The following is a 13,246-nucleotide window of genomic DNA, read 5'->3' as shown; positions in this document are numbered from 1 at the left end:
TTGCTTGTCAATTGTAAAGTGGACCTCGTCTGGTGGCTTGGCGCCAGGTTAGGCTTAGACCCGAGGTCGGACTCAGCTTCCCGCATCTGTGGCGAGACTCGCTCATCCATGCTGTGCCAGACTGTCTTGTCCTTTACAGCGACGCCATGCTTTTAGTTTTCAAGTGTCTCTTTGACCCAAACCTCCGTCCAGACTCCAGACTCTCAGCCAGACAATATCATCTCCGCCAGAACGAACTGGCACGTCTGACCAAGTCTTTCGCCACCGAACCACTCACACGCATACCATACGTCTGTCTTCCTGGTTTGTCCACCCAATTCATGGCCAACACGATCTCGTCGACCCACTCCCAACACAGGTTGTTACGTCTCTAGCGGGTGCGAACTCATGCATCAGCCACATGCATGGCCGACAAAACCTCTACTCCCAATGATGCCGATCCAGGCCCCGGTTTTCCGAATCCCAACAATCCAATGACACCAATATCAAACCATACTCCTCCACCTTATTGGCAACACAGCAGGGGACCGTCATACAGCAACGATTCCACCTCGGACCATCTCCCCGCCATCATTCTTGAGGACAACACTTTGACCAAGCCCACGTCGAGTAGTGGCTTGTGGGCGAGATCCATAACCATCGACGACTATGTCATTGTCCACGGCCGTCACTCGATTGGAGCCTATGTCGTTTGGAACTGCAAAGTGCAGACTCTCGACGGAGGCCCCATGATGATCCGAAAGCGATACTCGGAATTTGATGAACTGCGCCAAAAGCTGGTCGCCGCCTTTCCGCTCTCAACAAAGTCATCTCTGCCCCCGTTGCCTCCAAAAAGTGCGATATACAAGTTCCGACCTAAATTTCTGGAACAGAGACGCCAAGGTTTGGCTTATTTTCTCAACTGTGTTATGCTCAACCCCGAGTATGCGGGATCAATTATTGTCAAGGACTTTATCTTCCCACCAGATCTGTGAAAACAGACAACGGATTCATTTGAGCACACCACATGATGCATGGACCAGGTTTGACGATTTCACGCACTGATGTACTTCCAGTGTCATTCACTATTATCCCGTTTAATTAATTCTAATGTCGTTGCGGACTCTATGACTTCTGGGCATCATGGCCCCAGTTCTTCAAACTTTTGTATGAATTGCTCTCTGTGTCCTGCTTGGCCTTCTCTTCCTGAGCGAGATGTCTTTTGTTGTAAGCTGCGACCTTTCTCATGTGGGCAATGTCATCCTGGTCGTATTTGGATGGATCCTTTTTGGGGTTCTTTTGAAGGATTGCGATGATTTTTCTCCCGCTGTACACAAAGTCAGCCTTTCCAAGTCACCAGAAGATATCTTACCGCACCTTGTATCATCACGTCACTCCACGCTGAATTCTGGAAGGAGCACTGCTGGGATTGTGGTTGGTCGTTCCTACCTCTCGTGTCCGACACTTTCCCCCGAGCCGTCATCCTTGGACCAACCAGAATTCTGAGATGCTTCTAGCTTGAGCCATTTCTCCAGCTCGTCTGCTGTCATGTTGACAGTCTTGTTGAAATCCCTGTCGTATCACTCATTAGCAGGATACCACAGCGATGCGTTCACGTTTCACTTACTTGATGACATCTTGGTCGCTCTTCACCATATTGGAGTGTACGCGGTTACAAGTACCGCGGATAGGAGGCTTGGTATGGATACAGGTAGTATGTGGGATCTGGCAGTCAGATACCTGGAGATGAATTTATGTATGGACCCATGACCTCCATCGGGTATCTAGTAATGTAATCCGTGACACGGCCCATCGAGTCATGACGTAAGTCAGTGATGAAGTCAAAGCACTGCGAATATTTATACTTGGTTGTGGCATGTATACCGTGTGCACGATGCATGCCACAGCCTTGAATCTCTTTATGATTTCGCCCTGGCTGCTAACATACAAGTTGTCTATGATAAATGTCAGAGGACACATATCACATGACATGGGTGCAAACTTGAGGCAAGGAGTCGACCCACATTCGTCAAGGATAGTAAAATTCATGCCTCTTGTATATAACAAACATCATCATGACTCTCATTATTGAGCCCTGCCAACAAGTCGACAGAAATCGGCAATGTGCTGAAGTCGGCGGCTGATGTTGTCCGACAGCAATTTCAGCAGCCGCGTGCAGTCCCACCTGTCGTAGTATGAGACGGATGTGGCGCCCGCAAACATCAAACCGTGACGTGACGGGATGTGGCTGGAGCTCGTGTCGAACCACAACCACGCCGTGGCCATGCGTATGACAGGTCTGGGTCAGAGGCTTCTTCGGCTTGTTGATGACATGACGACAATCCTAGTCAAGCTGACCTACCACCATCAACCGCCCCAGTCCAAGACTCTGTTCTGCAGCCTCGAGGTGGGCGAGGGGCCGTGATGGGTCTAATAATTACCTACCGTCTCGTCACACTCAGGGTCTTCGGATGTCGACTGACTGACGAGGCAAGGGGAAAAAAGGGATCCTCGCACGAGTGCTTTAGCACAGTAGCTACTATAGGTAGGTACCATATGACCTAGCCATCTTTGTCGAAAAACAATATTGGTTGGAGAAAAAGGGAAAAGCCCGCTCTGGTCCCTGGAGCCACGATGCTGCCCAGACCATGTTGTCCAATTGATTGGGCCAGTCCCAACATCATCCACCAAGCTGTGGAAAGCAGAACTCCTGGACACTGATCCTGATCCTCTGTTTGGGCGCCGATGGACGTTGTTCATTTGTTCCTGGCTGCCTGGGCACCAGTAGCACCAGTAGCACCTCGGGCACCCGCTCGCCTGGGCATCCAAAAGATGACTTGGCCTGATTGAGTGCTGTTAGGGTGCCAGATTGGGGTTTCTTCGGGCTCTGGTTGGTAGTGCCTGGTGTTTGGTGGCACTTGGTGGCACTTGGTGGGTGCCCAGTGGGTGCCCAGTGGGTGCCCAGTGGGTTGCGTTGGTGCCCCTCGATGCCCCTCTGATCGCCTGCTACACTTCTATGGTTTTAGGTTCGGCCCACTTATGATTAGCCTCGAGGCCCAGGGCCGAGGGGGCGTTCCGGGAGGCTTGAGGTCCATCAGAATCCCTGAAATTCACAAACCATTAGGTCAGGTCGACACGTCAAATGAACGAACGCGACTCCTGCAACTTCATCTTCGAACCGTTGACCACCGACCCTGACCACGACCACAAACACACAACACACAACCACACAATCCAACTTCCATCCATTCACCTTGCCTGTTTAGTTCTCGTTTCTCCTTGCCCTGGTCATCCTTCCAAAGGTACTGCAGCAGTGCAGCCATTCACTTTGTTCCTTGCAGCCGGCCATTTCTCGTCTTCTCATACTATCATCTATTCCAGTTCATTCGCAGCCTGGCCAGCCCATCCTTTTGTCTCGTCTGCCTTGTGCGCTGTCCACTCTGCCAGCATCCACTCCTTCGCATTTTGCCCCGACTTCGACATCAACATCAACATCAACACCCCTCGTGCGACTTTGATCTCATTTCCTCAATTTACCTCGTGTACCTTCTCCTTTCGCGAGTTTCGACATCTCCCCAGTCAAGCGCCTCATCTTGCGCAACTGCATCTGCCCCGGCTTGGGCTTCCAGCGTACCCCCTGAGCCCCAATACGACTGCCTTTCTACGCCCTCCAACTAAATTTACACCTTTGCCAGACCGCAAACACTTCACAGACTCACTGCTCCTTTATCTCCGCAGTCCGCTAATTCTACCCTTCGCCAATCTCTCCCGCGACAGATCACATCAAACCCTTTCCGCAGCCATCCCGCTTCGTTCAATCTGCTCTCCAACTGTAATGAGGACCGGCTAGGACCCTCGATCGATCCCTCTCGAGACCACCTGAAAGGATGCCCTTCTTCTCAAAAGTTTTCAAAAGCAGGGATGTCGGCGTTAAGAAATCCACTGTGCCCTTGGCCAAGGGAGACTCGCAGAAAATACCCCAATGGTCCGATGCCTGGATTAGGACGAGGATCGACCCAGAAGAGGTTGTCGAGTTGTTGCATTTGTGCACCGTGGAATTAAAGTCAAGGGGTCAGTGGATCGTGCCTTGAAGTTGCAATCTATACTAATATCTCTTCAGCGTTGGACGTTCCCTTCCTTCTCCTTCCCTTTAGGCCCTCCTCAGACCCCTCCGCCGCCAGGACTTTTGTGCGCAATTTCTTCGTTCCCCCACAAGATCGAGAGCAGTTACAAGGAACTCTTCTGGAAAATGAATTGAGGATGACAGAAGTCATGGTAGGCTGTTTGGTATTCTGCGATAACCAACCCGCTAACTCCTTCAGGTCTTGATCAGTGTCATGAAATGGTGTTGGGCACGACTTCCAGGAGGTATTGTCACCTGGGAAGTCTACGAGGCTTTCAGGGTTGGAGAAAAAGGTGAAATATCGTCGCCTGCGAACCGCAAAACACATGCTGACCATGCCCAGACTCGAATTTTGCCCGCGATGCTTTCAGCACTTTCATCCCTCTGAGCACAGATTCGCCTGCCCGTGTCCAGATCATTCAGGACTTTTTCGACCTGCTCGCTGCCGTAGCAGCACACGGTAAAGCCAATGGCCTTGGCGGTCATAAACTTTCAAGATTTGCCGGCTGGTGGGCATTTGACCACTATGACGATGGGCAGGGCTTCGAATCGGGATACAAATCCTGGTCAAGGTACGCTGCCTCAACGTCGCATCCTCCCCTGCTAACCGTCTCCAGTGCCGCCGATGCCTCCTCGCACTTGTTCTTCGCCTACCTGAGGTCACTCTCTGGGGGACCAACACAGTCTGGCATAATGACATTGCCTCGCTCCCTTCAGCAGTTGCTGGATGCCACAATCTATCCTCCAAAAAGTGCTCTTCTCTCATATCACACAACAAAGGTCGTTATGATTGTCGATGTTGTGTCTCCTACTCCATATGCCTTGTTACGAAGGACCAAACACTTTGAGTACCGCGACGATGATCGCGCCTTGCAGCAGTTTTCAGATTTCGATGACCCTGTCGCGGCCTTGACGGACGAATGTAGGCGGGTCTTGAAATCCATTTCTTCCGCTAATCAATCGCACGTCTCAAACTCCAAGACTTCAACCAGCCTGACAGACCCTTCTTGGTCTAGATTCGAAGATATCGGCTTTTCAAGCTCGTTGACTGACGAGGATGATGAAGATGGTGACGGGTTACTTGGACGCAGACCCATCGTCAGCAAAGCACCACGCAAATCTAATACAGGGGGGTTTCAAGACCTGGCACGCCCAACAACGCCATCGTGGGCCGACTTCTTGTCTTCTGGATTTGCCGATGAGAATGGCTCCAAAGCTCAACCACCCATTCTGTTGCCCCCTGACAAAATTCTCCCTCCTATCGATTCCATCATGCCCAGGGGACAGAGTTCTCAGTCTCACCGACGCAATCTGGATACTCAGGCAAACCTGGATCCCGGTGAACTTGCAAGCATCACACAGATTGACATGGACGATGCATTTTGGTGGGTATGGATCAGTAGCTTGGCCCCGGAAGAAGTCACGAGTAGAAAGGCTGTATTTGGCCGATGTGCATTGATCGAGACTACTTTGGAAGATGGTCAATGGATGGTCATGGAAGAGCAGGTCAAAGGCGCTGCGCCAGAACCTGCGGTCGGAGCATACATTGCGGAGAAAAAGACGTTTTTGGGCTTCACGACTAGACGAGGCCGTCTGACCCGAAGAAGATCTGGACACAAAAAGAGCCCGCTTTCACCTGATCCACAGCTTACAGGTAGCGTCCGAACCACTCTTGCTCCAGATCAGCAGGCCAAGATTCAGCAAGCCGCAGCAGAATTGTCGAGGAGAAAAGCTGCAGAAGAGAGCAGTCAAAAGGCAGAGCTCGCAGCTCGTCGTGGTCGCCACCAGGACACCGATTACGCCTCGAAAACAAATAGCGTCTTTACCCTGGGCCCTCTGATCAAAGATGAGGCTTCTCCGGCGCTGCAATGGGCGAGTCGATACGACAAGCAGGCAATCCGAGCCAAGTACTTGGGTGATTCGATGGCGGGCAGAGGCTCCCGAGAGCTCCTCAATCTCCCCTCCAATGGCCTGGGGGTCACTCGGTCTGCCTCGTCCCTTTCGAATGTGAGCAGGAACAAGGATCTCCCAGTGCCGCCCCAAGAAAATGGCTCGCACCCGGCACTGGAGAAGAGCCGTTCCTCGGAAGCGGTCACCAGGCCGGTCGTGATCGAAAGTGCCGCTATGCCTGTGGAGCAAAGTATCCCCGTGGACGAGACTGCCGCAACAGAAGCAGCTGAAGTTCCTTTGCCCCTTGCCACACCAGACCCGGCAGACCATAAACATGTCAAGCATCAACCAGCAAAATTGCGCAAATCGGTAGATGGGAAGAGAACGTCCCCCGAGCAGAAGAAGCCTCGAGTCAAGGCAACCCCTGGGCCGCCTCCTGTGCAAAAGAGTAGCGGAATCAGGCGGCTTTTTGGCACAAAGCGAGGAAGATCGCAAGAGAACAAGCACTTGGAGTCAAGAGCGTCCACGACAGTCCTCCAACAAGAGGACGAAGCAGCCGTAGCTGCTGCGAGACGAGCACTCGAGGGCGAGCCTGCACTGCCGTCAGACGCGCCAACATCGCCGCCTCTAAGTCCCAATCATTTTGACCGGTTCAAGACGGCGAAAGGGAGCACTCCTCAGCCGGCGTCAGTGGACGAGAGAGAAGCGTCACAGGTGACAAAGGCAGATGACCAAGAAGGTCTGGTTGAGGTCGAAGCTGCTCAGAGTATTCCGCATTACGGAGAACTGAGTAGAGATGCGCCCGAGCCACCACGAACTCGTCGCGATGATGAATACGACCAGCTGTCAAGGGTGGACACCAACGAACGCGAGCATGCTGATCGCGAATTCTCTACATTCGATCAAGGCCCGTTGCTGGACCAGCCCGCGTTTGTACCATCTGAGACACCACCAAGAAGTGAGTTCCTGACGCCGGCGGAAGAGTTTCCACCTCGGCAGACGTCTGCGAGCGTGCATTCGTACCAGCGAGGAGAGCCTGAGGTGATTGAGGAAGAGCCGCCCGAGTTTGAGAAGCAGGTGAATCCGTCAGACCGGTGGGCGCAAATCCGCAAAAACGCGGCAGATCGCGCGGCGAGGCAGTCGGAAGAACAGACGACACGAAGTCGCACTGAGACTCGTACTGATGACGGCGAGACGAGCGGTGAAGAAAGTAAGTATACGTTAAACTGGCGTATCGAGGAGGTTGGCTAACATCAGTCATAGCCATCGAGTCGCGCGTAGCACGCATCAAAGCGCGTGTGGCAGAGTTGACAGGGAACATGGACGCGGCCAGAAGGTAGCATATCTGCCTTGAGGCCGACTTGTAATTGGTTCACGACGGAGCGACTTGATAATTACACCACACCTTGGATGGCTTCATCGACAGCAACGATGACTTTTTTGCTGACCATTTTAATTCCCATTGACCGGGCACAAGAGGCTTCCGATGGGCTTCCGACGGTCAACAGCGAGGCGTTTCTGCGGAGATGACGGTTATCTTTCCTTGTATTTTGGGACATTGCTTATTATATTTCAGAGTTGGTTGCTCTGCTCATGTCTGCTGTACAAGAGATACCACCTTGAGCGTCACATACCTTTGCGCGTGCATTGATTGATTGAGCAAGACTTGCATTGATGCATTCAACAGCCACGCCCTCAAAGTAGAATTCTCTGTCCAGCAAGCAAATACCGGTTAGCGCATGCTTGATTGTTTTTGTGGAGGAAGTGGGCGGAGGGCTTGAGATGGGGTTCGATCAGTTCTAGAGAAAGCAATGTGCGAGACGGGTGATGCAAATCAAGACGATTGAAGACTCTTAAGAGAAGCCAAGATATGCGTCTACTATCGTCCAAGATATTGTGGATGATACGGTGGTGCATACGAGTATGTTGATGGAGTAATAATAATGAGTTAGAGCCATGTCTGCTGCTAAGATAGAGGGTAGCCGCACAGTCATGATAAAGCAGCGTGAGATTAATACAATACGACATGGTGCACACAGTCAGGTGCGGAATCAGAAGCACAGATACAAAGAAGTACAGATGCGGCTTTGCCGATATGAATGTTAATATCCGATTCGTCTAAGGATAAGTTGGACGACACACAGGAGTATACTACGATACTACTGTGCGGCACTGGCGGTCATGGTGGTGGTGTGAGATGGATGTGAGTGGATGAGGTCAGGAATGGGATGTTAAAAACAGGGCTAAATAGGTACAAGCTTGCTGATACCAACTGCAAAGGTTCTTGATTCTTGCATGGTGGGATCCATCCCGTGCATTCCCACGTTAGGGAAAGCGTACGAGAAGAGCCTCTCTTGGGATAGTTAAGCATGGCTGACAGAAACGAAGATTCTTGGGCCTTGAGATGACAGCTACATATGACAGTCTGACAGGTACTAGGTCCGGGAAATGCATGAGGGACAATGTGATGAGTCGATGAATGGCTGACGGAAGTGCAACAATGGGTGTGAATTAGGTACATACACCTACTAATAAGATGCTGGAGCATCAGACTACCTTAGGTACCTAGAGGAGGTACAGTACTTCGGACTCCTAGGCGCAGATGCCACCCTACTCGACATACGAGAAGCACCCTGACACGACACGACATGGTAGGTGAACGCATTCTATCGACCACGTCACCAACTTGAAACGCTAGTGAGAGTTGCGGGTCACTTGGCTTCACAGCCACCACAAGCCACTCTGGCAGCACTTGGTCACCGGCACAAGTTTGCTGGGCATGCTCAGGCGCTTAATTCGACGAATCCTGGGAGCCTGTCGGTGTTACCTATCAGTCTTCTGCACATAAGGTACATGCCTATCAAGGTACTGCTGTATGTGCTCGTTATTCGTACCACCACAGCATGTAGTGGCCATCTATAGTCTCCATTATTATGTGTACGTATTGAGAAATGATTGTCCATCATACCGAGATGCTGAAACAAACGCCTTATCTAAGTACGAATATGTAAGAGAGTACTCTGTGGGCAGGCTCCCCTGCAATCACACTCGAGGCTACCAACAATCTCGAACAGTTCGAATCAGAGGATCGTGATGGTGGCTTGTGTGGGCCAACCTCAGTGAAGTTGAGGAGGTTCGAGATTCGTATGGAAAGAATTCTCCGGGCACCTGCGTCCAGCGGGAAAGTGGCAGAGGGTGTCAGAGGGGCCTAACGGCCAGCTAGCCAGTGCTTGATAACGACAAGTGGTGCAGTGCAAATCTCCTCAGAGTCACATCTTCAATCAATTCTTCGTTAGGTAGCCACTCCACTCCATACGACTTACTTTTACTCGTAAAACTCTAGAACTTAACGCTCTAGTTAGCACAGTAGTATACCCTATGGGCGACAACGACGCCGGCAATGGAGGGAAGTTTTGTTGACACTGTCTTACCCATGGTTGTCGTCCATGACAAACGAATCAAGTACGTGCCTACCCAACGGGCGCAACTGTGGTTGGTCGTGCTGGGATTATTTAGTTGGCACCGCCTACCAGCAAGGACACCCTCTAAGCCTTAGTATGCCCCGAAACTCGGGTGCTTCTGGGTCCTCCGGGCCGTGGTGGGCCTTAGGGGCCCAATGGAACCAATTACCACAGCCACCGTCAACACCTGTCTGCGAGATGCTGAGATGTCCAAGCTGACGCGAACCTGATGAAAGAGTCCAGCACCACATCTGATCACTGCAACTTGCGCTTGGACCAAGGGGCGGAGGGGCCGAGGGGGCCATCGGGCTCTTTAGACCCTCCGGGCATCAGTCTTAGCAGACTTTGGTTAGTTGGGACGAGATGCATGCATTGCAGCATTACAGTACAACAGAAGCAGCATCTCAGCTCAACGATACTCAAGAAGGCCGAGGGCCTCCAGGTGCCAGCCTCAGTATTGAGCACGGAGCAAAGTCCTTGCTCAGCGCCCATAGGCTCCTCCTACCCTTCTGCCCTCATACCCTCCGACCCTCATAGGCCCATTATTCCTCGCCGCTTGCCTCCCATCATTCATCCTCCACCCACCTCGTCTTCCCTCTTTTCCTTCCACGTCGATTCCTCCAACTCTTCTTTTCTATCTTTAGCAATCCTTCATACCCACATCCGCTCCAATACTCATCGCGCATATCCCGCCTACCAAACTCGTCCATTCCTATCCTACTTGCTTCTTATTGACGCCCCTCCATCTAGACCCGCTGCTTTGGTAGCTTCTGGTCTTTTGCCTCGACCACGCCATTCATCCTTGCCGCACCCCAGGGTCTTGGTCGTCAAAGCGTCATTTTACCTTGTCCTGCCGCTCTCTGTACTCCTGCGCTCTCCAACTACACCCATCACAAAGCCATCTCGGCTTGCTATCGTGGCAACAGTCTTGTCAAATCTTCCGCCGCTACCTCTTTGTTCGTCGCAACCGCTTTGGGTTTCACTCTGTTCCAAAAGAGCCCTCGAGCCCATCCCCGCAACCGGCACTTGCTTTGAGAGAATTCATCCACACACGACTCGTAACATCCTTTCTCGCCCCCCATATTCCTTCCTGACGCGCATGCTCAAAATATTTGACAAATATGGGTCGGAGGAAGATTGAAATCAGAGCCATCAAGGATGATCGCAATCGCTCAGTGTATGATGAATCACCTGAACAGCCACCTCAAACCTCGATGCTAACCACTCTTTAGGACATTCCTCAAACGCAAAGGAGGTCTCTTTAAAAAGGCATATGAGCTCTCCGTTCTTTGCTCCGTCGATGTCGCCGTCATCATCTTCGGTCATAACAAAAAACTATACGAGTTTTCCTCCGGCGACATCAACGAAACCCTCCGACGCTACTCATATTACGGTCCTCCTCATGAACATAAGGGTCCGGGAGACTTCAAAGGAAAAGGCGGAGATGATGATGACGATGAAGATGAGGATGATGATCAGCCTTCTCACGCCCGGGAAGACTCGTTACCACCGGCGCAGGCGATGCCGCACGTTTCGCACCACAACGCTTTTACCCATGTCCAGCAACCAATGGCTTCAGTCTCACCGCCCATGCCCAATGGCGTTTTCCAGCGACATTCAACCCCTCAACCCCAGCTGATGGTCTCGAGGCCGCCCTCTCAAAACATGATTCGAAGAACGAGTTCGACTCTGGTGCCCATGCAACAGCACCCGACGCCAACCCCGCCCCAAAACGGATATGCCTACACTCCCAATCCGCCCATCTACAACCCGAGCGCAGGTCCCAGCCTGCCTCCTCACCCTTCACCTCAGCCTCAATACCAACAGTTCCCTCCCCAACAGCAACATGCACCTCAGCCGACTCCACCCCCAACCCAGATGCCACAGGCCCACCAACAGTATCTACAAGAGCAGCAGCGCCAGATCCATCCGCCTCCCGCCGTGACTCAACCCACCCTCCAGCCCCCTGCTCTCCCTCAAGCCCGCACCTCACCTCGACCAGAAAACCAGTCCCTGCGGCCGCCTCCACAGACAAGCCCACCTCAGTCGAAGCATGGATCGTCCAAGTCTAGGAGTATCTTCACACCCATCGACGAGGGAGGCTCCGTCTTGGCTCAACATTTCTTCGGAGCCCCTGATCCCCCAAGAAGCCAACGCGAAGACGATGTGCCGTCCCTCGATATCAAGCCTCCGCCCCGAAGCATCCCATCTCCTCAGATAGCCCTTCCCACCACTCAATCCGCTATTCGATCTCATACCACCTCTGTGCCTGAATTTGCTCCCCCACAAAGGACCAACACAACAGGGTCCAAGTCTGGCGCTCGACCCAAATTGAATTTACAGATACCTTCAGAGGCCGAGGACAACGACTCTCCCACAGGAGGATCACCTTTGCAGTCAGCGGGCCCATCCGCCAACCCGGCCCGGAGTGGAGATCATATTGTCCTCCCCCCTCCGTCGCCGAGTGCGTCGGCGGTTATGTCGGCTGGAGCGAGTGGCCCGCCCAATCCATTTGCACGACCCCCTCCGCCAGCTTCTAATCAGAACCGAGATGCATATGGGGACAACCGTAATAACATCGAGACACCCATCTCAGCCCTGCCTAGTCGTTATATGAACAACGACCTCCTCCCGAGTCCGAGCAATTTCTTCAGTGAGTGGTATGACAATGGTCGGAATTCTGCAGTCCTGCCAAGCCCACTGGTTTTCCCGACGCCTTCGAATGATCGGGGCCTAGGTTTCGGCAGTCGAGACCAGGCAAATGAGAGCAGCGGAGAGAAAAGGAAAGGGAGTGTAGATGAGCGAGAAGGCGATGCGAAAAAGGTCAAAGCTTAGAATTGGTTTGCCGAGCGACAACGTTGATGATATGTGGTGGGATATTGAAAACATACTGCGATGACGACCTATTACGACTTGCACATGCGGAATTGGAGGACTCAACTGGATATTTGTTCACCAAGGAATTGGCGAGGTTGTCTTGAATGCGTTGTGACAAGGCACTACATCAAGAGCTCCAGTCTGGACCAGGGATGCTCTACTATGCATAGCGTGGAGTGTGGAAGATGTTTTTTTTTTTGCGAATGAATATCAATCAGATTGGATCGATTGGAAGAATTGAGACCCGCTCAGAGTCTCGTGAGAGGGCAGAACGGCCGTTGGAAGGATTGTTGCCCTGATGCGTGGGGATGTGGTTCTGGACGGATACCTCCACAACCATAAGCAGGGATGATCAGATCAGTAATTGTTGTTTTTCAAAAGGAGGCCTTGGTACAATCAAGCACGTCACATTGATCTCAAGATCGAGTTGCCTTGGGCGTTTCGTCGTCATTCTGATTCGTAATCTTTAGTCTTCAGTGTGTGGAATGAAGCCTATAGCCTATAGGACGAGTCCGGCAGTGATCACTCATCGGGAGGGCATCTGATTTCTTGATCAAACAAGACTTGCCACGGTTGTCTGGTACCAACCTACTCTGTTCGGGCTGGTCAGATGCTGTTGTTGATGGAATCCTAGTTCTGACAATTAGACGAGCTGTTGTGTGATTCGATTCGGCGGCTGACCTCGTGACTTGACGTGGTCCGTCAATTCTCAGCATCAACTCAAGTATCATGACAATTGACAAGGTTTCCATCTCCTCGGGGCACGTTATTCTTCGTTGTCGCCGACACACTATGTAACAAACGCCTTCGCTTCGACTGTCTACCCATAAAGCTTCAAGTGTAGAACAGCAGCCATGAAGAGGATCATCCGCTACATGCAAGACCAAGGTGAGTCAGTCCATCTGGGACTAAACAT

General features: G+C 52.0%; 4 protein-coding genes across 4 annotated transcripts; 3 read left to right on the top strand and 1 right to left on the bottom strand.

Annotated features, from left to right (window-relative positions):
• Positions 1–89: 89 nt before the first annotated feature.
• PV10_07774 (uncharacterized protein) lies at positions 90–1,120 on the top strand. Its single transcript, XM_016372710.1, has one exon. It carries the CDS (start codon positions 405–407, stop codon positions 972–974), a length of 570 nt encoding a protein of 189 aa, XP_016222042.1. The 5' UTR covers positions 90–404; the 3' UTR covers positions 975–1,120.
• Positions 1,071–1,709, bottom strand: PV10_07773 (uncharacterized protein). The gene is made up of 3 exons (XM_016372709.1): positions 1,607–1,709; positions 1,429–1,551; positions 1,071–1,306 (listed from the first exon to the last, which is right to left on the bottom strand). Exons 1-3 carry the CDS (start codon positions 1,633–1,635, stop codon positions 1,105–1,107), a joined length of 354 nt encoding a protein of 117 aa, XP_016222041.1. The 5' UTR covers positions 1,636–1,709; the 3' UTR covers positions 1,071–1,104.
• A 1,454-nt stretch (positions 1,710–3,163) lies between these two features.
• PV10_07772 (uncharacterized protein) lies at positions 3,164–7,998 on the top strand. Its single transcript, XM_016372708.1, has 6 exons — positions 3,164–4,050; positions 4,100–4,254; positions 4,302–4,395; positions 4,446–4,674; positions 4,720–7,202; positions 7,256–7,998. Exons 1-6 carry the CDS (start codon positions 3,867–3,869, stop codon positions 7,330–7,332), a joined length of 3,222 nt encoding a protein of 1,073 aa, XP_016222040.1. The 5' UTR covers positions 3,164–3,866; the 3' UTR covers positions 7,333–7,998.
• A 2,040-nt stretch (positions 7,999–10,038) lies between these two features.
• On the top strand, positions 10,039–13,017 carry PV10_07771 (uncharacterized protein). Its single transcript, XM_016372707.1, has 2 exons — positions 10,039–10,630; positions 10,686–13,017. Exons 1-2 carry the CDS (start codon positions 10,575–10,577, stop codon positions 12,286–12,288), a joined length of 1,659 nt encoding a protein of 552 aa, XP_016222039.1. The 5' UTR covers positions 10,039–10,574; the 3' UTR covers positions 12,289–13,017.
• The last annotated feature ends 229 nt before the right edge of the window (positions 13,018–13,246 follow it).

Source organism: Exophiala mesophila (assembly GCF_000836275.1).
Source record: "Exophiala mesophila strain CBS 40295 unplaced genomic scaffold supercont1.5, whole genome shotgun sequence".
NCBI lineage: Eukaryota > Fungi > Ascomycota > Eurotiomycetes > Chaetothyriales > Herpotrichiellaceae > Exophiala > Exophiala mesophila.
The sequence above is the reverse complement of the archived record's forward strand: the minus strand, read 5'-3'. Positions and strand labels throughout refer to the sequence as shown.